This window comes from Delphinus delphis, chromosome 8, assembly GCF_949987515.2.
Source record: "Delphinus delphis chromosome 8, mDelDel1.2, whole genome shotgun sequence".
Lineage (NCBI taxonomy): Eukaryota > Metazoa > Chordata > Mammalia > Artiodactyla > Delphinidae > Delphinus > Delphinus delphis.
The window spans coordinates 79,466,682-79,491,228 of record NC_082690.1 but is presented as its reverse complement, the minus strand read 5'-3'; the positions used below and the strand labels follow the sequence as shown (position 1 = coordinate 79,491,228).

The following is a 24,547-nucleotide window of genomic DNA, read 5'->3' as shown; positions in this document are numbered from 1 at the left end:
AATTCCCTGTGGCACAGATCCAAAATCTCACCAAGAAATAAGGGAAATTTCTATGAAACAGTAAGCTGAAGGGACATGGAGTTCAGGCAGCAAAGGTAATAATTGATTTGCCATTTCTTGTAAGTATCTCAACTCAGCCTAAGGTTCCAAAGACATCCAAAGATTAGTATGTGGGTGAGGACCACATGATACTTTAAGTCATGCCTGGCTTGTGTACATTTACATGGAAATCTGTCTCTAGAAACCTCATCATCACCCTTCCTATTACACTGCAGCTGATGGAAGGTGGAGGTTTCCAAACACACAACTCCCTGAGGCTGGTTCTGAGAATTAGATCCTGGCTTCCTGCAATGTCAATTTAACCATTTTTTTTAAGGTCATGGGTCATTTGTTTTCTTCCCTAGAAGCTTGGATATTTCAAATCCCAGAGATGGCTGTGATGCATTTCCAAGTAACATATTACACATATGTTTTGCCAGGTATGCCTTCCCCCTAGATCCCACCTAGAATTTGAAGTTGCCATCATGCCCACTAATGGTATTGCCCCTGCTGGACAACAGGTATCAACTAAGGCCATTCATGGTGAACAGGGTGACCACTTTTTCTCCGTTGTTGTTGCAAATGTTCTAGTTCAGCCTCATACATCATTTCTTGGACTAAGTACTTCTCCCGTCGTATTCGGTCATATAGATTCTTTGGTACATCTGGAATCAGGTAGGCAATGAATGACTTGATTCCAAAAACAAGGTGCTGAAAATTTAAGAGAAGAAAGTACATTTTCAATGATTCTGAAATGCTAATTATAAAACAGAAGTCATGAACAATGTTGCATTTGCCTTACAATCAAGCATCGGAACTCAGTATGTTCCATCTAGAATATTAATATTTTCAAAATTATATTGGGAATACAATTATTGCCTTCCATCACATAAGTATTCCAACAAAGACATGTTGATGTCACCTTATAAACATTGAATGAATCTGAAATTCACACCTATAAAAACCTTATATATTATGCAATACTGTTATGATATGCTTTGTTATACACAGAGAGATCACGTACAGGGACAATCCTTGTTCGATAGATTATAATACACAGTGTACAAAACACACAGAATACAGTCCTGCCTGTGATGCTGGATTTGGACTCAACCCCCAGCACATACATGTTTCAGAATCTCTACTCTATTGAAAGCATATGTTATTATAACTGCTCTAAAATATCTTCTCTATTAATTATTTATTCTATGATAAAAATAGATTTAAAAAATAAACTGATAAAAGTATTGTATTTAAAAAAAGCAGGGACAAAAATCAGAAGGTAATACACCAGTGGTTAAAAGTACAGATGCTGACTGAGACTGCCTATGTTTGAACCCTACTCTGACACTCATTAGTTGTGTAACCTTATGCAAATCACCTATGTTCTCTATATCTCAGCTCTAAAGTGATTCTAATAATAGTGTCTCTTAAAGGTTGGTATAAAAATTAAACGAGTAAATATATTTGAAAGGAGTGCTTCGCACAGTATAAGCACTACTTAAATATTATCTCCGACTATTATAAATGCATCCTATTTCTTTTCGCATGAACAATAAGTCTTTTAATTTCTCATGACAGAAGAAAAATCTGATTGACAGACTTAGGATGATCTGTAGAAAAGAACCCATTCACCTAAAGGACTTTGCGACAGTAGTCTCTACGTGGAAAGGAAGAAGGCACTTTTAACTGGGCTTGCTCTATGTGTCCCAGGACTGCATAGTACTGATAGATCATAGAAAAGCAGGTCATATTTTCCCATAGAGAAGCAGATCAAGAGCTTCTTTCCTGACCAAATATTTGATATTCACAGAAATAGCCAGCAATGTGACTCAAGAGTATAGATATAAAAATTAAAAACATTTGTTACAAATTAAATTAGTAAGAAAGAATATGCTCCAAGTCCTATACGATAGTAATAGAGAAACCTATAAACTGATTCACAGAGAGAGTTTGATATGCAAGGATGGCTTAATATTAAAAAGTAGATCTATCTTTTTTAAAGCTAGAGTTTGATACCCATTTATCAAGACACTATCATAATCGATCATCTGAAACAAAAAACCTACAGCAGATATCATACTTAAAGAAAAAAATCAGAAGTATTTCCACTGAAGTTGGAAAAAAGACATGTTTGTTCACACAGCTGCTATTCAACACCATATTGAAGTTTCCAGCAACACAGTAAGGCAAACAAAAGCAATGAAACATAAACCTTGGAAGTAAACATACAAAACTTTTGTTATTTGCAGGTGGTATTATCATTTGAAAAGACAATCCCAACCAATTTAATAGACAGAATACTAGAACCAGTAAGCTACTTAAACAAGGAGGTATGCTCATCTTAGAAAGACTATTTGTATTCCGGCAAAAATCAAGCGAATCATATAATGAAGTTTAAGACAGTACTCATAGCAGCAATAAAAATATCTATAAAGTTTCTAGAAATAAAAAGGTACAAATAAGTAAGAGAATATTTAAAATTCTATTAAAGGAGATAAGAATGATTTGAATAAATTCTACATTCATTAATGAAACAGCACAGATTTTGTAAATAAGTCAAAATTTGATTTCTACAAATGTAATTCTAACCAAAGTCCTTGCTCAATATTCAGGGGAACCTGAAAAATGGCTTCTAAAATTTATGTGAATGGTTAATAACTCCAAATAGCTAAGATAATTTTTTTAAATAAGAGCAAGTGTGGCAGGATGGGTGGTCACTTGCTTTATCAGATATGACATATTTAAATATTGCATTTAAATAGTGCAATAGTGATCCAGGAACAGACAAATGGAGTGATAAGTCAGAATACTGAGGCCAGAGATACACACATGACTACGTAGGAACTTGGAATATTACAGAAATGGATTTACAAATCAGTGGATAGATAAGAGATGATTTAGTAAATAGCAGTACAAAAATTATTTCATTATATGGAGAATAACCTTTTCCCTCAGACTCTATAAAAACTCCTGGTATTAAAGACATGTGATAGGTAAGACTGTAAAGTTAATAGTAAAAAATGTAGTAGAATATCTTTTTGAATAGGAGATAAGGAAAATGTCCTAAATAAGCTATACAAAATAAGCACAAACCGTAAAAGGAAAACAATGATGCGCTTGACTACATCAAAATTGAACATTATCTGTTTACACATAAAGTTAATAGGTTATGGACAATGAAAAGATATCTGCTGTGTATATAACTGGTGAAGATTAATATGTAGAATATATAAGGAAATCATAAAATTTGGTAACTCAACCAAAAATGGATCAAGGTTATAAATTTACAAAAAAATGAAGCCCAAATGGCTTTCTAGTACTAAAAGTGATGGTCAGTGTCATTAGTAAACAGACTAAAACAAAAAAAATTAAAGCAAAATATTACCTTACTCTTATACAACTGCAAAATGTTAGAAATTCAGATACTATGAAAAGCTGGTGAAAATCCAAGAGAATTTTGAAGAGCAATCTGTTGGTATTACACGAAACCGAGTACATGTATAAGCTAACAATTCCACACCTGAGTAAGATACTCCTTAAAAACCCTTAAATATGTTTACAAGGTAACATGCCCAAGATTCTTAATTAAAGATTTATTGAGGTAGAGAGCATTATTGTAGGTCTAAGCACCTATCCTTAGGGGAATATGGTATTTAATTTTGATGAAATATCATAAATAGACAAAAGAAATTATAAATCTCATGGATAGATGTCTCTCTAGATCTGAAAAAGTATAATGGGTAAGAGATAAAAATTAATTATTATATAATACTATTGAGGTAATTTTGGAAAAGAATACTTAAAATAATACTATATATATATATATATATATATATATACACACACACATATATATTCAATATACTTATAAACAAACATATATTCAAATAAAGATGTGGTAAATCTTCCACAGAAGAAAAGACAGTGAGTGCTTTTGGAGTGGGTGGGTAATGGGGAATGAAGAGGAAAAAAAAAAAGAAGGAATCATTGGGCTTATGCATCCATGATGGTAGGTTGCTGTTAATTGAGGCATTTGATTAAGACTTTCTACCTGAGCTCCAAAAGAAGATGAAGAAGAAAAAAGTGTACATTTTAACACACACAATAAAAAAGACTTTTTGGAATCATTGGATTGGAAATATGCTTTAAACTCTTTTGCTACCTATAATAAAATAGAAAGTCAAACTTCATCAGGAGACATTTTTATAGGCCCATAGAGTCACTAAATAATAGAATTTAGTCCTGGATTAAACCTTATTTCATATGCAAAAAGTCTTATGTATGGCTATCTTTTTCTCTCCATAATTTTGGCCATAGGAAACAGATGCATTTAAAGTTTTTCCATAGACCTTAGTGAGTAGATACTCAATATATTCCAGTGCTAAGTTCTTCACTGTATCAAGTTGGTTATTTTTTAAGCAAGGCAATAATATTGTAGCTTCTCCAAAATTTCTTCACAGACTACAATCTAAAATTATTGCATGACTCTGATCATCAAAATCTGTGCACGTTTTATAAAAGTGTTCTCAGGCATAATTTATTGAATTATGCACTGTTGCTGTACAAATACACATGATCAACTATAATTAGAGTTGATTGTTCAGAAAATAAGTCTCTCCACCCCGATGAATAAATATGGGTTCTTTTGTTAGATGATGAAAACAAACCTTACTTTTTAAATTTGGTTATTAGGAGGCTCAAAACTAAGGTGAAGTAGAGTTGATCTACTGTATTAGTTTCAGGTGTAAAGCAAAGTGATTCAGTTATACATACAAATATATCTATTTTTTTTCAGATTCTTTTCCCTTATAAGTTATTACAAAATATAGTTCCCTGTGCTATACACTAGGTCTTTTTGGTTATCTATTTCGTATATTGTAGTGTGAATATGTTAATCCCGAACTCCTAATTTATCCCTCCCCTTTCCCCTTTGGTAACCATAAGTTTGTCTTCTATGTTAGCGAGTCTGTTTCTGTTTTGTAAATGTTTATTTGTAGCATTTTTTTAGATTCCACAAGTAAGTGACATCATATGATATTTGTCTTTCTCTGTCTGGCTTACTTCACTTAGTATGATAATCTCTAGATCCACCCGTGGACCTAGAGATTATCCTAGATTTCTGATATAAATACTCTTTAACTTACATTATTCAGTTCTTGCTTTTTTGCATGTCATAGTGGTTTCCTTGTATCTGAACCTTTTACAGGGACATACTCAAGTCCTGTTTTGGAAGTCAGTGAGAAACTGACTTCGAAAACGCAACTAGGGACTTCCCTGGTGGTCCAGTGGTAAAGAATCCACCTTGCAGTGCAGGTGACACTGGTTCGATCCCTGGTCAGGGAACGAAGATCCCACATACCGCGGGGCAAATAAGGCCGCACGCCGCAAATGCTGAGCTCACGCGCCTCAACTAGAGAGCCTGCGTGCCACAAATTACAGAGCCCACGTGCCCTGGAACCTGCGAGTCACAACTAGAGAGAGAAAACCTGCACACTACAACTAGAGAGAAGCCCGTGCACTGCAACGAAGAGCCCACATGCCTCAACGAAGATCCCTCATGCCGCAGCTAAGACCTGACACAGTCAAAAATACATAAATAAATAATAAATCTTAAAAAAAAAAAAGGCAACTAATATATCAGTCAGAAAAGCGTTTACCTAGAGTAATTTTATCAGCCTGTGACTAACCTCAAACACAATAATGAAGGCCAATCTAGCAGCGAGGATATGCCAGTATTGTAGGGTAAATTCATAGGGTTTGGAACTCCAAGGAGGACCTCTGTAGTCTCGGTACCTAAAATCCACAAAAACAAAGAATTTGAAGAACAAAGACCAAAATGTGGCGGCCCCAAATGTTCTTAATTTGCCAAAACTCCAAAATGACAGTTTAAATGGACCCATTAGCATGAGGAGATGGAATGGTGAAAGCAAAAAGAAAAGATAACTATAATTTATAAGTAAATACCTGCAATAACCAGATTTTCCCATGCCAAGCTCACTCAGGTCAAAGAAGGATAGGCTATTGTTGACATATCCTGTTAAACAACTGGGAGAAAAGAAAAGAAAGCATGTGTGATTCAGAGATTCATGAATTTCTAGTCCAATTCCTTCATTACCAATGACAAGATTTAATAAGTGCCATTATGCCTTTCATTATAATTATAAACTCGTAGCAACTCAGCTCTCTGATTCTATTCTCTGACTCCCATTACAACTGTGATTATGCCTTAATGAGACAGACTCTTGCCTGCCATTTCCCTCCGATAGTTTCTATTTTGCCTTATCACTTGGCTTATGTTTTATTAAGTGTTTACTATGCACTAGGCATTGTGGTAATTACTTCCTATGCATTGAAACTGAATAAATATATATAAACATGTAACACGATTTGGATAATTAACATCAAACAGCCAATTGATAAACATGTTTATTTGTAATTTATTAACTTATTCAATACATATTTATGGAGGACCGATGATTTGTTAGAACAATTCTGGATGCTTGGTATTCAACAGTAAACAAAAAAGGCAAAATTCCCTACTCTGGTGGTTAGGTATTAAACTGTGATCAGGGTTAAGTTTTACAATAGCCTTAGAACATGTATATTATTATTATCTTCACCACATAGATACAAGAACTACGATTTACAGAGACTAAATGACTTTCTCTAGGCCTATAATTGTCAAAATTTCTGGTCTCAGATACCCTTTACATTTAAAAAAGTTGTTGAGGATCTCAAGGAGCTTTTTGCATAGGGGAATATCTATTGATATTTACCACATTAGCAACTGAAATAGAAATTTATGTTCATTCATTTAAAATAACTATCACATCCATTCAAATAATATGAATAACACATTTGAAAAATAGTTATATACTCCAAAAGAAAAAAACATAGCGAGAAGAATGACATTGATTTACATGTTTGCAAACACCTTAATGCCTGCCTTAATAGAAGACAGCTGGATACTCAAACCTGCATTAAATCTATTGCAATATGTTGTTTTGGTTGAAGGGTAAGTAGAAAATCTGGCCTCATGCAGACAAGTAGGTGGAAGAAGGAAGACTATTTCAATATCATTTCAGATAAATGTCAATATTTTTCTTTGATATTATACCAAAGCTCTATTTGTGGTCATTTCTTAAAGTTTAGTTGTAAGGTGGAATCTTCGTGTAACTGAACTTTCATATGCATCGTTCCATATGGATTTTGCGTTAAAATCCATAGGTCTATCTTGTACTTTGAATTTGTCATTTATCCATGCAAGATTTTGTAACATCAAATTGGGGCCATTTGGAGAACATGTGTTCCCTGAATTATGCAGATCTTCCAAATGTTGATGTATTTTTACTATAGACCATGAAAAAGCACAATTGTTAATATCGTCACTGACTTTTATCGGAAAAAAAAAAACCCTATAAGTATGGGGAAGCTTTAAAGCTCAACAAATATTGTCAATTATTTTCCTTAAAATGACAAGCTAGTTTTGTGCATTCTGTAAAAGAGTGTTTGCTAATACCCAAGTCTGAATACTCATAGCTTGTCTGACAATTTTATTTCATGTTAAAAAAAAAGTTTCTTTAGTTTGCAACTCCAAAAGTTTGCACTTTTCTTTGACACGCTCATCACACTTTAGGATGTAGCAGAAGCCCTTTATGCGCACTCTGCATTTTGTCGAATAGAATATTGAGAAGACATTTATTCAAGGGTGGAGGTTTGGTTGAAATGAATAATTATTACTGCTTCATCAAAGACATTCTGAAATTTCTTACTGGCATTTTAAAAATGGTGAATGTAGAGTGGTGAGAAATAGAATCATTACTAGTATTTTTTGGTGCCACTGCCTTGAGTGATGCAAAGCCACCAGAAAATTTTAGCCCACTGCTTTTGTACCACCTGTGCATATGTCAATGTGGTGAAAAAAGCAAATAGTATCTTAGTATTATTATGAAAATAGTATTGACCTCATGGACCCTGAAGGAGATTTGCAGGCCATGGGTTGAGAACCACTGCCCAGAACATAGAGTTGTTAGAGACTGGATTCAAGTGCCCATTTATCTTATTCTAAACCCTAAATTTTAATTACAGGGCCACACTGACTTCAACTTCACTCCCCTCCCTGGCCATCCTAGACCTCATAACTTATCATTTCAGCTTGCCAGTGTCATCCTCTCCATTGCCACCTTGTCTTTTTGCCTCCTTGCTCTGAAAATTTCCAATCTGAATGAATTTACTCCAGTTTAGCTGCTAAACGTACCTGGAGAAAATTAATACCAGGAAGCCCCTATGAATGTGTGGTTTCAAACTCACAAGTCCTCCACATCTCTTCTTGAAATGATTCTACATCCCTAGTCACTGCTAATGGAGAAGGAGTCAGGTGCCACCTACGTGAAAAGTCAGTACCCGGAATGTGAACAGAGCTTATACCTATCCAATCTCACTTTCACCTGCCACTAGGTGGCAGTAAAGACACTAACAAATAATGCCCGTAAGGAAGAGGGCTGCCAAGCGAGCCTACATATTTTAAACCATTAAAATCTGCTTCTAGGCCATTTTGAATAAAGAAAAAAGAGACTTTGGGGTTTTTCACTATGAATACTAAAAACCAATTTATATCTGTTTAGTGTTTTACAGTTCATAAAATGTTACCTCAGGCACCATTTCTTAAACATAGGTCCAGATTGATGATGTGCCTTTTAGTAGAAGGCAAAGTTAGCACTTAAATCTTGGGAGTTTGACTTCAAGTTAAAATCTCTTGACAAGACTCCAATATATAAAAGAAAATCTCCTGCCTTTATTACCTCTCTTTGAAAAATTGAGACGTACGTTTGTGTTCAGAAAGGCACTGCGGTGTTCTGAGACAAATGAGTTCATCTGCAGGACTAAGGGCTGAATTCATCCTAAACCGGGGCTCTGAGGGGCTCTGCTTGCTCGGGCACACGTCCCGCATCTAGATAAGATGCATGCCCAGGGCTGCTCCTGAAGGAAGGAGGAGACACAGCTTCTCCTATCACTACTTTATTTCCTATCACTACTTCCACACCTAAGGCTAACCTCCAGCTAAAAACTCCAGTTTCTCTCTGTCTCCAAGTCTAGGGCTCCCTTGCATTCTTCAAGTTTTCAAGAAGGAAAGATCTGAAAAACTCATATCCCCTAAGGCAGTGTTCTAAACTGGGTGATTTTGTCCCCCAGGGACCATTTGGCAATGTCTGGAGACAGTTCTGGTTGTCACAAGTTGGGGAGCAGGGAGGTTGCTCTTGGTATCCACTGGGTAGAGGCCAAGGTTGCTGCTAAACATCCTTTGGCACAGGACACCCCTCCTCCTCAAAAATAGAATTATCTGGTCTATAACGTCAATAGTGCAGAGGTTGAGAAACCCTGTTCTCAAGTGTTGATTTAAATTTTAACAAAAAAGAAAAAGGAGACAGGTCTAGGGTATCATTTTCTGCATGCTTAAAATCTCTAGCAGTAAATCCCTTTAGAAAAATCTCTAGTCATATAGCTGAGAGTTTCTTCATATTCTGTATATCCCCACAAACTAGCTTAATTCCCTTCAGTAATTTAGCTAGTATAGGCCTCAATTTCCCATCTATATAGACAAACTATTGCATTGGATTCTTTCAAAGGTCTCTTCTAGTCCTAAATTTAACTTCTAAATACATTAAAATGTTTTTAACATTTTAACACTGGTGATGCATTTAAACAGAAAATCATAGACTCTAAAATTATTTGCTGTAAAAAACACTGCTGCCCTTTTTATCCCACTTGATTCCATCTAATAAACACAATGATCAGAAACATTACCCTTAATGGTCACAGAACAAAGCTTGCCAATAAGTTCCCATTTTAATTACAAATAAAAAATGTGTACATTTCAACCTTACCTTTCACTATATTCAAACTGACTTGCACAGGGGCCATATTTGTATTCATAGACAAAACGTGGGATGTAATCAGATGTAATAGCAATTACAAACGCATTGGTAATCACAGCCAATATACCAATTCCTTCAAGAATTCCATACCAGATACCTAGCAGGAGAAAGATTAAAGATAGTGAGTAAAAAGAAAAAAAGTTAAAACCCTTTAATCAACCTTAATTTGGAAAAAGTGTTTTAGTTATGTTGGAACCACGGCTCTGTCCATTATTTACTTTCTTAGGATGGTATGTGTCTCACTACAGATATTACAGCTATTGAATACTTTTCCATAGAGGGGAGGTAGTCATCATGTAGAGAGATTTGAAAATTAAAATATCGTTAGGAACTGGCTCATGTCTGTACCAATGAGATATAGACACAGCTGCTTAAGATTCTTCAAAGCCTATGTATAGAACTTGATGAGGTACTCAAACCTATAAAAATAAAGTTCTACTTCATTGTGTGAACTCTGAAATATCTGTATTCACTATGGGTTCTGCCTTTATCTTTGTCAGCTACCTTTTTAATGTAAAACTACGAAAAAGTAAAACTAGTTTAGTGTCAAGACCTGAAAATCACTAGTGAACATTTTCTACTTCTTAAGAGGCCAATCTGGCATCATATAGATACACAAAAAAGCTTTTGAAATTGTATATAGTATCAATCGACTATTGATTATGGTCAAAACTGATGTTTCAAATAGGATTAAAGTTAACTTTAAAAAATAATGGAATAAAAAAAAATAATGGAATGAAAAAATAAGCTCTGGAAAGGGATATATGAGATCCTTTTCAGTTACAAATAAGTTTATGAAATAGCATGTTCAGTATGAACTTACCCTCAACTAAGAGTTATAACTAAACTTACTCTCATTTCATTCTTTGGTTTACGAAAACAGTTTTGTTATGGCTGGAAGAGAGCTCCAGCAATAGAAACCCACGTTGCGCTAAGTAAGATCAAGCCACCACTTGGCCTTAGCAATGCAAAAATCATGTAGTTGCTGAATCTTACCTATGTCGGTTGCTCTGGCTGGCAAAGGCCTCCGCCACTGGGTGACAAATTTGTACGCATCCAGCCTGATTTCAATGATATTGTTTAACAAAGCCAAAAGAGGGGCCAGAGGAAAAGCCGCAACAAAGATGGTGGTAAAACCAAACTGCAAAACTGTAAAGGAAGAGGGTTAGAAAATCGGTAATATAAACAGTATCATTTATTGAGTGCTTTCTTTGTTCCATATTAGGCATCTTTACATAGATTGCCTTTAATCCTTCCAACATCCCTACAAAGTAAACATGCTTATCCCAGTGTACAGTTGAGAAAAATGTAGCTCATACACGTTAAGTAAACTGGTTAAAGGGTAGATAGATGAAAAATGTTAAAAACTGCATTCAAACTCAGATCTCAATAGATTGAAAGTCTATGAGACTTTCACCTCTATGCCATGCAGCATGAAGGAAGAAAAACGTCAGAGAAGGACTTGAAGAAACATGCTTAGTCCTAGAAAGGAAGCAAGAGACCTAATCTTGTCCTCTCTTTTTATAGATGAGAAAACTGAAGGCCAGAGAACAAAAGCAAATGTCAAAACAACATGCAGTGATCTTATCAGTTGGAATGGGAATCCTTATTTTTGTAATATAAATAAGTAAGCTTCCTGAAGACTCAAGACTCAGACTGGGTCTGTGCAAATGTTTACTGGGAGAAAGAATTATTGCTTTATTTGGTTGGGCTGATACATTTCTCAACATAGGAGTGGGTTTTGCTTTATTTTGTTCCTTTAAAATATTTGCTCAAAAGGAGACGGTTTTCTCTCTTGAATCAGAGCCTGAGTGAAGTAGAAGAAACGTATCAAGAGGGTCAAATAGCTTTGCAGAAGGTTCTTTCCATACCCATTTCTAAGTACTCATCCATCAGTCCGTGAATATTCATGGGCTGTAGATTCCAATCATTTTCCCACTGAGGTATGGAAGCATCTTGTATTCCCCGCTTGATTTTATGTCGTGACCACCAGTTCTGGATCAACCTGCATAAAGGCAAAGGCCTTTTAAGCTCGTATTTAAGCACCTGGTAAACAATTTATAGTGTATTAAGAAAAGAGAAACTCCAACTACCTTAGGACTACACTAAGCATGCCTGAGAATTGGGGGGGTCTTTGCATGGTCTCAACTTTAAATTTAGCAAGGAAGAAGAGGCCTCCGACTTCCTAGACCCTACAAACATCTACATAGTTATCAAAGAGTTGATCCTCCCATATACTATAGGTGCTTCCTAATATTGATTAGACAAATACTCATTTCTGTGATTCCTTCCCCTACCCCACCTATATAAATACCTAAACTCTTATGCTGCCTGTTGTGATTGGATCTGAGCCCTTCCTTCCAAATCTTCTGGGCTGTGTTCTCTGAACATGAGTAAAATCATGTTTCACATTAGATAACTGAGCCCTACCTAGAGTTTCAAGAGATGTAGTTTCTATTCCTCACCCTACAATGCATTAGTTGTGTGGCTTTTAGCAAGTCACTTCACTTCTCTGAGTTTATAACTATGAAGGATTCAAGAGATTACACTCTGCTCCTATAGTGAACAATAATTTACAGGTAATGAATCTGTGTCTCAGTCCATTTATCAGACTTGAAAAGGAAGTAGCAACACTCTTTCCCTAACCCAGGGGCAGTCTTGAAATTATATGACTCAGAAATATCCTGGTATGCAAATATTGTAGACTTCTGGGTAATAAATTATCTTAAGAGTTAGATAAAAATTATCTCTAGGATAAGGTGAATCTCACAGGACCCAATGAACAGTACCCAACTCTCAGTTTTAATTAATCATGGACGTAGAGCTTCAGTGGGGGTTGGAAGAACCACCATAGTTAGATCAAAACGTCAGGTAGCGCTTCAATGTGTGCTCCATGGAGGTTGCCTCTGGAGCCTCGTGAAGATGAAAAAGGGAGTTGGGAATGGAAGGCCTGCTTGCTTATATCCTATTTATTTCAGTCTGCTTAAGATTTTACTTGAGGAAAGAGAATTGTGCTTTAAAAGTTTAAAAGTCATTGCCTTAGGAACTGGTTCACTCCTGCTAGAGTTTCTTCAGCAAGGCCTTTGTCCAGCTGTTGGGAAAACCCCACCAGGATGTCATTTGCCATGGTAGCCTTGGGATTTGATATACAAAATCCAGGCTCACCTCTTGGGCAAGGCCATGGCGAAAATGTGATGTCCAAAGTGCATGGTATGTACAGAAGTACACAGGCAATAATAACAACAAGAATCATTCTTAATATTACAATGACTACTACACCATCTTGACTGTGCTTATGAAGTATCGACACCATCTCAGATCCTGTGCTAGGCACTTGATACCTAATTTACTCAAATATTTTCAAATTATGTTCCTCAAACTTTATGTTTCAAAGAGGTAAGCCAAAGATAGAAAGGAATACGAAAACGGACTGGGCTTCCCAAACCTCCATGCCTATTCTCCTTTCATTTAGCAGAGATTCATTTTAATCTGTTTTGACTATTGAGGATTTGTGTAAACATCTCTTCACAAAAAGCTTCTGTCATTTATTGATGAAGGTTTAAATACCATTGGGTCATCTCATTTAATCTTTATAAATCCCTTATTTTATAAATTAAAAAAAATGTCTCAGAGAGGTTAAGTAAATTATAAGCATCTTTAGCAAGAGGCAGAAAAGGAATTTGTACCAGGCCTCCACAATTTCCCAGTCCGATGCACTGGGTTAATATTACCTCTCCAACCCCCAGGTCTCTGCTCAGGAATATCCTGATGCTACTTAAGGGCCAAGGAGGAGAAAGAAACATGGTATAATTTGATGACTGAGCCTAAGTTATTTATATCATTAATCAACTAACCAGTTCTTTCCCCATAGTAAGGAAATTCCTCAAAATTATAATGTTTTTAAATAAATTAGGCCTCAATACTTCCATACCACAATGTTTTAAATACACTCTATTTCACTGTATTCTAAAGGATAATATATTTTAACAGATGTAAAAGTGGGCATTCAGGGTCCTTCTATGTCAGTATTTCACAGTTAGAATTTATCTATAGGGAAAAAACAGAATGCTGTTGTTTTGATGTTATCACAATCAATCCTGTTCTAAATATTTATTGCTGTTGCTGTTGTAACAAAGAGCCCCAAACCTCCCCATCCAGGATTTTAATTTTATTTCATTCTTAAAGGGGGGAGACAGAAATGGAGGTTCTCTGCATTAAACAAAAACAACAACAACCTTGGTCTTTTGGTAGCCAAAAGAAACCAGAAAGTTAATTTTGTTCTCAAGAACCTGCACTGCCAATAATATTTTAAGAATACCAACAAGTGTCTTAAGATGTTGAACAGAGTACAAGTTACTCTATATCCATTATTTTGTCTAATCCTTACAATGGTTCTTGAGGTAGATACAGCTGCTGAGCCTCTCTTAGAGATGTGAAAACTGAGGCACAGAAAGGTCGATTGGCTTACAAATGGTCACACATTTTGTAAGGAGAGGAGTAGGAACTGAACTGTCATCTCTCTGATTACCAAGCCCCAATTCTTAAGAACTAGTTCTTCTTAAACGTATGGACACCAAGGGGGGAAAGTGGCAGGGAGGCGGTGGTAGTGTGATGAATTGGGAGATTGGGATTGACATATATACACTAATATGTATAAAATGGATAACTAATAAGAACCTGCTGTATAAAAAAATAAATAAAATAAAATTTAAAAATTAAAAAAAAGAACTAGTATTCTTAGTAACTCTATACAAGGCTAGTTTAAAAATTAAGTACTCTTAGAACAAAAAATTTCACAATCTGTATGGAAACATAAAAGACCCCAAATAGCCAAAGCAATTTTGAGAAAGAAAAATGGAGCTGGAGGAGTCAGGCTCCCTGACTTCAGACTATACTACAAAGCTACAGTAATCAAGACAGTATGGAACTGGCACAAAAACAGAAATATAGATCAATGGAACAGGATAGAAAGCCCAGAGATAAACCCACACACATATGGTCACCTTATCTTTGATAAAGGAGGCAAGAATATACAATGGAGAAAAGACAGCCTCTTTAATAAGTGGTGCTGGAAAAACTGGACAGCTACATGTAAAAGAATGAAATTAGAACACTCCCTAACACCATACATAAAAATAAACTCAAAATGGATTAAAGACCTAAATGTAAGGCCAGACACTATCAAACTCTTGGAGGAAAACATAGGTGGAACACTCTATGACATAAATCACAGCAAGATCCTTTTTGACCGACCTCCTAGAGAAATGGAAATAAAAACAAAAATAAACAAATGGGACCTAGTGAAACTTCAAAGCTTTTGCACAGCAAAGGAAATCATAAACCAGACGAAAAGACAATCCTCTGAATGGGAGAAAATATTTGCAAATGAAGCAACTGACAAAGGATTAATCTCCAAAATTTACAAGCAGCTCATGCAGCTCAATATCAAAAAAACAAACAACCCAATCCAAAAATGGGCAGAAGACCTAAATAGACATTTCTCCAAAGAAGATATACAGATTGCCAACAAACACATGCAAGAATGCTCAACATCATTAATGATTAGAGAAATGCAAATCAAAACTACAATGAGGTATCACCTCACACCCGTCAGAATGGCCATCACCAAAAAATCTACAAACAATAAATGCTAGAGAGGGTATAGAGAAAAGGGAACCCTCTTGCGCTGTTGGTGGGAATGTAAATTGATACAGCCACTATGGAGAACAGTATGGAGGTTCCTTAAAAAACTAAAAATAGAACTACCATATGACCCAGCAATCCCACTACTGGGCATATACCCTGAGAAAACCATAATTCAAAAAGAGTCATGTACCAAAATGTTCATTGCAGCTCTATTTACAATAACCAGGACATGGAAGCAACCTAAGTATCCATCAAAAGATGAATGGATAAAGAAGATGTGGCACATATATACAATGGAATATTTCTCAGCCATAAAAAGAAACAAAATTGAGTTATTTGTAGTGAGGTGGATGGGCCTAGAGTCTGTCATACAGAGTGAAGTAAGTCAGAAAGAGAAAAACAAATACCATATGCTAACACATATATATGGAATCTAAAATACAAAACAAAAAAATGGTCATGAAGAACCTAGGGACAAGACGGGAATAAAGACGTAGACCTACTAGAGAATGGACTTGAGGACACAGGGAGGGGGAAGGGTAAGCTGGGACGAAGTGAGAGAGTGGCATGGACATATATACACTACCACATGTAAAATAGATAGCTAGTGGGAAGCAGCCACATAGCACAGGGAGATCAGCTTGGTGCTTTGTGACCACCTGGAGGGGTGGGATAGGGAGGGTGGGAGGGAGGGAGATGTAAGAGGGAAGAGATATGGGAACATATGTATATGTATAGCTGATTCACTTTGTTATAAAGCAGAAACTAACACACCCTTGTAAAGCAATTATACTCCAATAAAGATGTTAAAAAAAAATTAAGTACTCACGGGTATCCCAGTTCCATGAAATTGTTCCATATTTGCTTCAAAAACATGATAACTCCCATCTGGAGGCAAAGGTCTATCAAACAGCCACTAGGATGACACTGAAACAGAACAACAAGAGCATTAATGATCTTGCTCTTCTAGGTTGCCTTAAACACCCCCACATTCAAATTGTACAGCAAATTCTAAAGCCAGGGCACCTTATATCCATGTGTAAAGAGAATAAAAACAGGGAAGAAATAGCGCATATGAGGATACTTGATAGGGAAGTTTTCAGTAATATACATTGGAATATTGATCAAAATTATAACAGCAATAACCAAAAAATCTAACTTTTAATGAGCACTTAGTACTGCCAAGCTCTGTGCTAGGCACTATCACATTTAATGAATGCTCTGGAATACTACATACCTATTAACAATCAGGTGATAGCAAAATATTTAATTCTATGAAAAAATGTTTATATTTTTTAAAATCAGCTTTTTGTCTCAGACTGATTTTAAATTTGCAGAAAATTTACAAAGATAGTACAGAGAGTGCCCATGCACCCCTCCCCCAATTCCCTCCCTTGCCCCTTACATTACCGAGGTATATTGTCAAAGTTAAGAAGTCAATATTGGTACATTGCTATTAACCAAATTCCAGACTTTACTTAGATTTCACCAGCTCCAGGACACAACATGGGATACCCCATAGCACTTATTTGTCATGTTCCCCCCAGTCACCTGTGGTCTAGACAGTTTCTCAGATCTTCATATCCTTAACAATTCTGAGTACTGCTGGACAAGCACCCTTTGGAAAATCCCCCAATCTGGGTTTGTCTGACATTTTCACGTATTTAGACTGGGGTTATGTGCTTTAAGAATGGAGGCAGGGCACAGAGGTAAAGTGCCATTTCCATCACATCCCATCAGGGCCACATGGTATCCCCATGACATCACCAGTGATATTAACTTTCATCACTCGGTTAATATAGTATTTGCCAAGTGTTTCTTCTGCAAAGTTACTCATTTTCCCGTATCTCCTGGAGAGGGAGTATCTACATATATTATAATGTATTTTAAGTGATAAAAGTATGCCACAAAATAGTTTGTCTGTATGATCCCAATGTTGCCTTCTCTGTGCTCCTCTGCTTTTTCAGATGCTCAGTAACAGCATTAGAAACCCACATGAACAAAAGTGTGATTCCAATGAAAATTGCAATAAATGTGCTTTGCTTGAAAACTTTGCACTATAGAAGATATTTGGGTAGGAAAGCGTGGGTTTTTTCTTTGAAAATGGGTTCATGTCCTGCTTGTAAGGATGATGGTCTCTATAGCTTTGATCTACAGTTTCTATTTCTATCAAATCAGTACCAGTGGGACTTCAAAGGGAACAAATAGTTAGGACACAAAGAGCCTGCTTTTCTGTTTCCAGCCCAGTAACTTAAAACCCCCTAATCTGAGCCAGAGAGAGGGTTTGCCAGTGATAATTTTTATTGTGTGGAGAAGTTTCAAGTCTCCTATCCAAGCACACTCCTTCTGAATTTAGGACCCCCTGAACCCTGCTACATATATACCATAAGTGGGTTTGGTAGAATGTCTGAGGCAGAATAATTACTAAGCTACAGAGTCAGATCACAGATCACAGTTGCAAGCTGAAACTCTTCATTTTTGTAGAGAGACTCATAGAGGCAAATTAACTTGTCCAAGATCATGCAATGCTAACTGGTAATGTGGGAATGAAAGCTTAGGTCTCCTGTACCCTCATCCATTGCTCTTTCATGTAATGCTAAGGATGAATTCTATTTACCAATTGTGTTCATTGCCTTGAAGGGTTGCTTTAGCAAAGCCTGTTATTACGCGGGAAGTTAAAAAGAAGACTATCAGAACCATGTGATTGGATCACTCTCCACAGTGGTAGGCCAAAGTGGGGAGGCTGGATGACAGACCATTTATAATTTTGTTGAATTTAAGCCTTGATGACTTTGTAGTTTGATTTACAGGGTAGAGAAAGAGATCTAACAGCTTCTTCACATAATGATTGCTTTGAGTTAACTCCAGTCCTTCATTACTCTAAAACTCATTCGGGATAAAGTCTATACTTAGAATGAGTAAAGGGCATGGATGAATGTGCAGGAGACCCAGGTTTTCATTCCCATTGCACCATTCAAAATTACATGACCATGGACAACCCAAAGCTGGGTGCCTTCACATATTTTTCTCATTTGCTCCTCATGAGAGTCTGGTGACATGGGTGTTGATATCTCTGTTTTGTAGATAATGAAGCTAAGTGGCAGACAGAAGTATCAGACTGCAATACCCTATTCCTTTCACTTGATCCACTTTAGTATGTTTACTCTAAATCCAATTTACATGTAGGAGCCAGCAATCATTCAGCGATCTTGTACCAAAACCAATTTTTATTAGATTCTCCACTGCGGCAATATGCTATCCCAATGGTGGCTGGAAAGGGCAGTCACCAGAACATGAACTCTAGACTGCCGGAATCATCAAATTGATGACTTCATCAATTTATAGGTATGTTTCAATAATTTTAGGCAAATTATATAACTTCTCTAAGCTTCTGTTTTCTCATCAGTAACATGAGTGTAATAACAGAATTGTTGTGAGGATTAAATGCATTAATATATGTAGAACACTTAGAACCAATTGCTGGAATGTGCTGGCATATAGTAAACACTCATTAAATATTAGCTATTATTAACATTTTACACAGATTTACATATATGAGATATTATATGGCATAGTATGAGGGAAGTCCAGTATAGTCAGTTCGTAAATATTCTAAATAAAATTGCAGTACTTTTTTCCTTTCTTTATAATGGCTACCATTATTTATGCCAGGGATTTTACATGCATGATCCAATTTAATCCACCTGTGGCCAATATTACTGAGATGGCTATTCTTATCACAATTTGCACATAAAAAAAATCGAGACATAGCGATATTAAGATCATGCGTTCAGGTGCAGTAAAATTAGAATGTAGACTGTCAGATTCCAAAGACAAAATATTTGTTACAGATCATGGTTATGTTCTTTTCTTCAAGACTATTAAATCATCAAAGGAAGGAAAGAGACTTCTTCATCTGTACACCACATATTACCCAGCAGAGACCTAGGATAGAATATGTGTCAATAAATGCTTGCTGTATGATTGAATTCAGAGGATCAATTCTTATCTTCCACCATGTATACTTTTTCCATCTACACTTCCAGGATTTCTAGAGTCTATCACAAACCCATATTTTTATTTCACTGAGTGTTTTTTAAAATAAATAATCCTTTGTTGGAAAATATGGCTACTATCTATGTCATATGTATTGTGGAGAATATCTAGGATGGTTATGAAGTATTTTTCCTGACATTAGTATTATAATTATTCTCCTGGTACTTTCAAAGAAGAATCATGAATTCCAATAATTTCACAATTAAGAGTACCCAATTAAACAAAATTATTGGTGCTAGAAGCCACTAAAATGGCATCAATAGGCAGATCTACCTGCGTGTGACTACACTGTTCCCCACACTACCCTTGCTAACGCCACTGAACACTCCTGGAAAAAGTAAGCCTTGCTTTTTTCCCCCCATTTGGGTAGCTGAAAACCTTTTAGCAGATATAGTCATACTTCTGGGCTATGAAAGAAAGCTGCAAGTCTGATTTGGGGATTTTCAGGAGGCCTGGGACTATGAAAGGCCTTAGTTGATCTCTGCCCAATAGAATAATACCCAGGTGGCTGTAGAGACAGAGCATAGATAAATATCAGTTACAATTTATAGAGTTCCTACCACAGTCCAGGGACTGTGCTAATTGTCCTATGCAAATTGTCTCTTATTTATTAACAGTTTTGCAACCTAAGTGTTCCTATTGCCAGTTTACAGATGAGAAGACAGATATTCAGAGAGGTTAAATTAAGGACAAAGAATGAATAATCAGCAATATTAACATTTGAGCCCAGTTTTCTGTGATATAAAGCATACGTTCTTTGGGATCTTTAGGCTTTCTCCATGTATTCCAATAAACTTTTAGAAGACTCTGGGGAGACAACATTAATGAGAGAGGCCCTGAGTTTTGGGGACTTTTTAGATAGAGATTAGAAATGTCTCCTATTTCTCAGGTAATCTTTTCTTAGCCTCTCTCTAAATTATGACCTCCTACTAATGCTGCCACAAATTAAATTGGATTTTACATTAGAATAATTAAAACAATTTTGAACTAGACAAGGAATAAACAGTCTAACAATGAGACTGAAAAGAGTCCAGAAATTTCAAGATGTAGAATATAAAAAATCTTACAGTCTCATTTTGCCGAATGAAAACATGTATTTATTACATTTATTTATTAAATGTGTGGCTGCCAATTAGGCATGGGGGGATCTTGATTACTCTTTACACCAAAATAAACTTCCAATGGGCCAAAGACATCAGTATTAAAAAAAAATAACATTAGCTAAAACTACATGTTAATTTTGGGCTTCCCTGGTGGCACAGTGGTTAAGAATCCACCTGCCAATGCAGGGGACATGGGTTTGAGCCCTGGGCCAGGACGATCCCACGTGCATGGAGCAACTAAGCCCATGTGCCACAACTACTGACCCTGCGCTCTAGAGCCTGTGAGCCACAACTACTGAGCCCAAGTGCCACAACTACTGAAGCCCGTACACCTAGAGCCCGGACTCCACAACAAGAGAAGCCACCGTAATGAGAAGCCTGCGTACCGCAACGAAGAGTAGCCAACACTCACCACAACTAGAAAAAGCCTGCACACAGCAATGAAGACCCAACACAGCCAAAAGTAAATAAATACATAATTTTTTTTAAAAAATGTGAATTTTTAAAATTTCCTGAATGGAGAATACATTTTTTTGTCATGATACAAATTCCCCAAACCATTAACAACAGTAATATTTTGATTAGAAAATGCTATATAGTTGTGTAAAAAAATATCAAAACAAAACTAAACTATATACAAGAAAATGGGAAACATATCTGCAGCAAATATGAAAGATTAGAGCCCAATTTTATTTGTTTATAAATTATTAAAACAGAAAAACAGCTTAATGAAAATAAATAGGAATAATACACACAGAGAAGTATAAAATGTCAACAGACATATGAAAAATATTCTCCATCTCACTTGTAATTAAAGGAACTGAAATCTAAAGAAGATATCCTTTGGATTATTGGTAAAAATTAAAATGTTTCTCTTGGCAGAGATCTGAAAAGTAGATTCATACTCTATAGGTAGAGCATAGCATTTGGGAGGACAATTTGTCAGTCCCAGTGAAAATATAAAATATTCTTACACTGTGATAGAGAGATATTATTCCTAGACATTTTGTTTCCATGACATACATATAATAAATCAATAAAGACATATCAGACTTTGAAGATATACCTATATATTTATAAATTAGTATTTGAAGTAAGATTTCTTTTGGACTAAATTTTCCCTGCTTAAAAGGAAACCCAGCATGTTTAAAAGTTTGGAAACCAGTACAATAGACAATAATAATTCTCCCAAAGAAAAACAGTTCTGGAGCTAAATTTCTGGGCTTTGTGAATGGAAAAAATAGTTTTGATGGAATATTAAAAAGAGCTGAGGGACTTCCCCGGTGGTGCAGTGGTAAGAGTTTGGGCTCCCAATGCAGGGGACCTGGGTTTGATCCCTGCTCATGAAACTAGATCCCACATGCATGCCGCAACGAAGAGTTCGCATGCCACAACTAAGGAGCCCACGTGCTGCAACGAAGGAGCCACAAGCCACAACTAAGACCCGGCACAATCAAATAAATTAAAATAAATAAATAAATAAATAAATGAACAAATTCCTGCTTTACAAAAAAAAAAAAGAGCTGAGGTCAGGATCACCCTCTTTTCTGGAAAGACTTAATATCTTCATTTCTGAAACCATAGGAAGTCTCCTTTATTGAAAATGCATCTTCAGCATGCCTGAAATTCCCTGTTCCACCTCCCCTTTCTCTCCCTTCCCACCCCCTCTTCCTCCCATAGTTATTGGTCCATATCCATGCCTATCCCCACACCCACCCTTACAAATTACTTACTTCCTCCAGTCTCCACCGGTTGAAAAGTTTATTGTACTTTCCTGGATGGCCTACAAATCTGTAAAAAGCCATTTTAATTCATTAGCATTTATGTGGGTTGACTGAAGAACATTTACTAATGCATTACAACAAGTGCATGTGTGGGTAGAGACCTAAGTGTTCTCTGGAGCAACTTGTACCCAAACAGTTGACTTAGGCCATGCTTAAACATCAAAGGACCCAACTTAAAAAGGAAAAATGATGTGTGAAGTCAATATCAATGAGTTGAGAAAGTACAGACAAACCAACCAAATGAAATTTCCTATTTTTACCTGTGGAGTTTTAATGTCTTCTTGACCTAGTTAACGAATATTAATACAACGTGCTGAATGGCTTAGTTTAAAATGTTTCTAGCTTCAGCATGTTTCCATGGCACTTGTCAGAGTGTTAAGCATATGGCAAACCAGAACCAGTAGCTTAATATGCTTCTTTTTCATATTTTGCAACAAATTTAAGGAAAAGAAAAACATTACCATGACAGGTATGTTTCCCCACTAAGGTTACATAAAAATTATTTTCTTATTTAACAAAACCATTACTTATGACTGGAGAGTCATAATTCAACCCAAGGATGGCATGTTTTATTTATTTTTTAAAAATGGAAGTACAGCTGATTTACAATGTTGTGTTAGCTTCAGGTATACAGAAAAGTATTAAAAAAAGTATTAAGTATAAAGGTTATATGATTTTACTTTTTTATGCCAACTTTAACTGGGAGTGGCACCTAGAAGGACTGTACTGAGAAGTCTTTTGACTGGAAAAAGCACGTGAAGATTGATTGGGACAGTTTTCTAAAGCAGAGGAAAAGAATTTGCCACCCCTGTTAACAAACCAGCAGTGGAACTGTTGACAATCTCTGTCATTCTGCAAAGATAATGCCTATGGAGTTGACTTACCTCCCCAAAAAGAAAGCAATATAGAAGATAGAACTGTTTAAATTGACAAACTGGAAGAGGAACATCTTCAAAGCAAAGCTGTTTTCCCATTCAGATTCTGTTCGAGGATATTCTAAAAGGAACATAGGGTGTGTTTACATAGATGAGGTAAATGACAAGAAATGTGGATACAGAATCAGAAGTCCCATGTTCAAAGTCTGGTTCAGTCATTTACTAGTTCTATGAGCCACTCAATGTCTCTGAGTTCTAGTGTCTGCATCTGTAAAAATAGGAATGATAATATCTGTTCCATAGTGTTGCTGAAAGGATCCAATGAGATAATCTTTAGACATTTCCCACAGCTACAGAAGTATGATGCTTGTTATTAAGATATAAAGATTTTCAGTATTCTCTCTGCTCCTTTCATTTAGAGGTAACCACAAATATTAGATCAGTCTTTCACCCAAACTGGCTATACTTAATATAGGGACCTAAACTGTCCACAGGGTTCTTTGAAAAAGGAATATTTTGTATGCAGACTGAAGTGGAATAGTAAAGAGAAAAGAGGGCTACATCAGTCACAAAAGCCCAGTTTTTATCTCAACCTTACACCTAATTTGCCGGTAATCTCAGGCAGATCTCTTCACATTTCTCTGTAATCAGTTTTATCACCTGTGAAATGAGGAATTTAGATAAGATAATTTTAAGAACTCTGTCAACTCACACCTTAGGGTTCTAACTTCTCAAACAAAACAAAACAAACAAAACACAACAAAATACAGTGATGAGAGAGATTGGATGAAGACGGCAGCATGTACTGAAGCCTCTGCTCCCACCCAGTACCCAAATAAGTGATAGAAAATATATATGTACATCTAATATATATATATATATATTTTAATATAATTGAAAAATTCAAGAAAGGTAGAAAATAGATGGGCTCTGACTTAAGGAAAAGAGAGGCCAAAATACATGCATGAGCAAAGCACAGAATAAAAACACAACAGGTCTTGGGGAACTCCAAGTCCAAAGCAGGTAGGTGCCGGAAATAGGAGGGGGTCTGTGGGGCATCCAAAAGAGTGACTGGTTGGTGGGCACCAGTGAGAGCAGTCAGGATA

General features: G+C 36.1%; 1 protein-coding gene across 1 annotated transcript in view; it reads right to left on the bottom strand.

The window, feature by feature from the left end:
- Positions 1-567: 567 nt before the first annotated feature.
- The window catches only part of ANO3 (anoctamin 3), a 408,770-nt gene continuing 384,790 nt past the window's right edge, over positions 568-24,547 (bottom strand). The window contains 9 exon segments of the mRNA XM_060018617.1: positions 568-750; positions 5,730-5,835; positions 6,007-6,087; positions 9,927-10,074; positions 10,974-11,126; positions 11,849-11,982; positions 16,453-16,550; positions 22,516-22,573; positions 23,451-23,562. Coding sequence (XP_059874600.1) covers positions 568-750; positions 5,730-5,835; positions 6,007-6,087; positions 9,927-10,074; positions 10,974-11,126; positions 11,849-11,982; positions 16,453-16,550; positions 22,516-22,573; positions 23,451-23,562 — 1,073 coding nt within the window.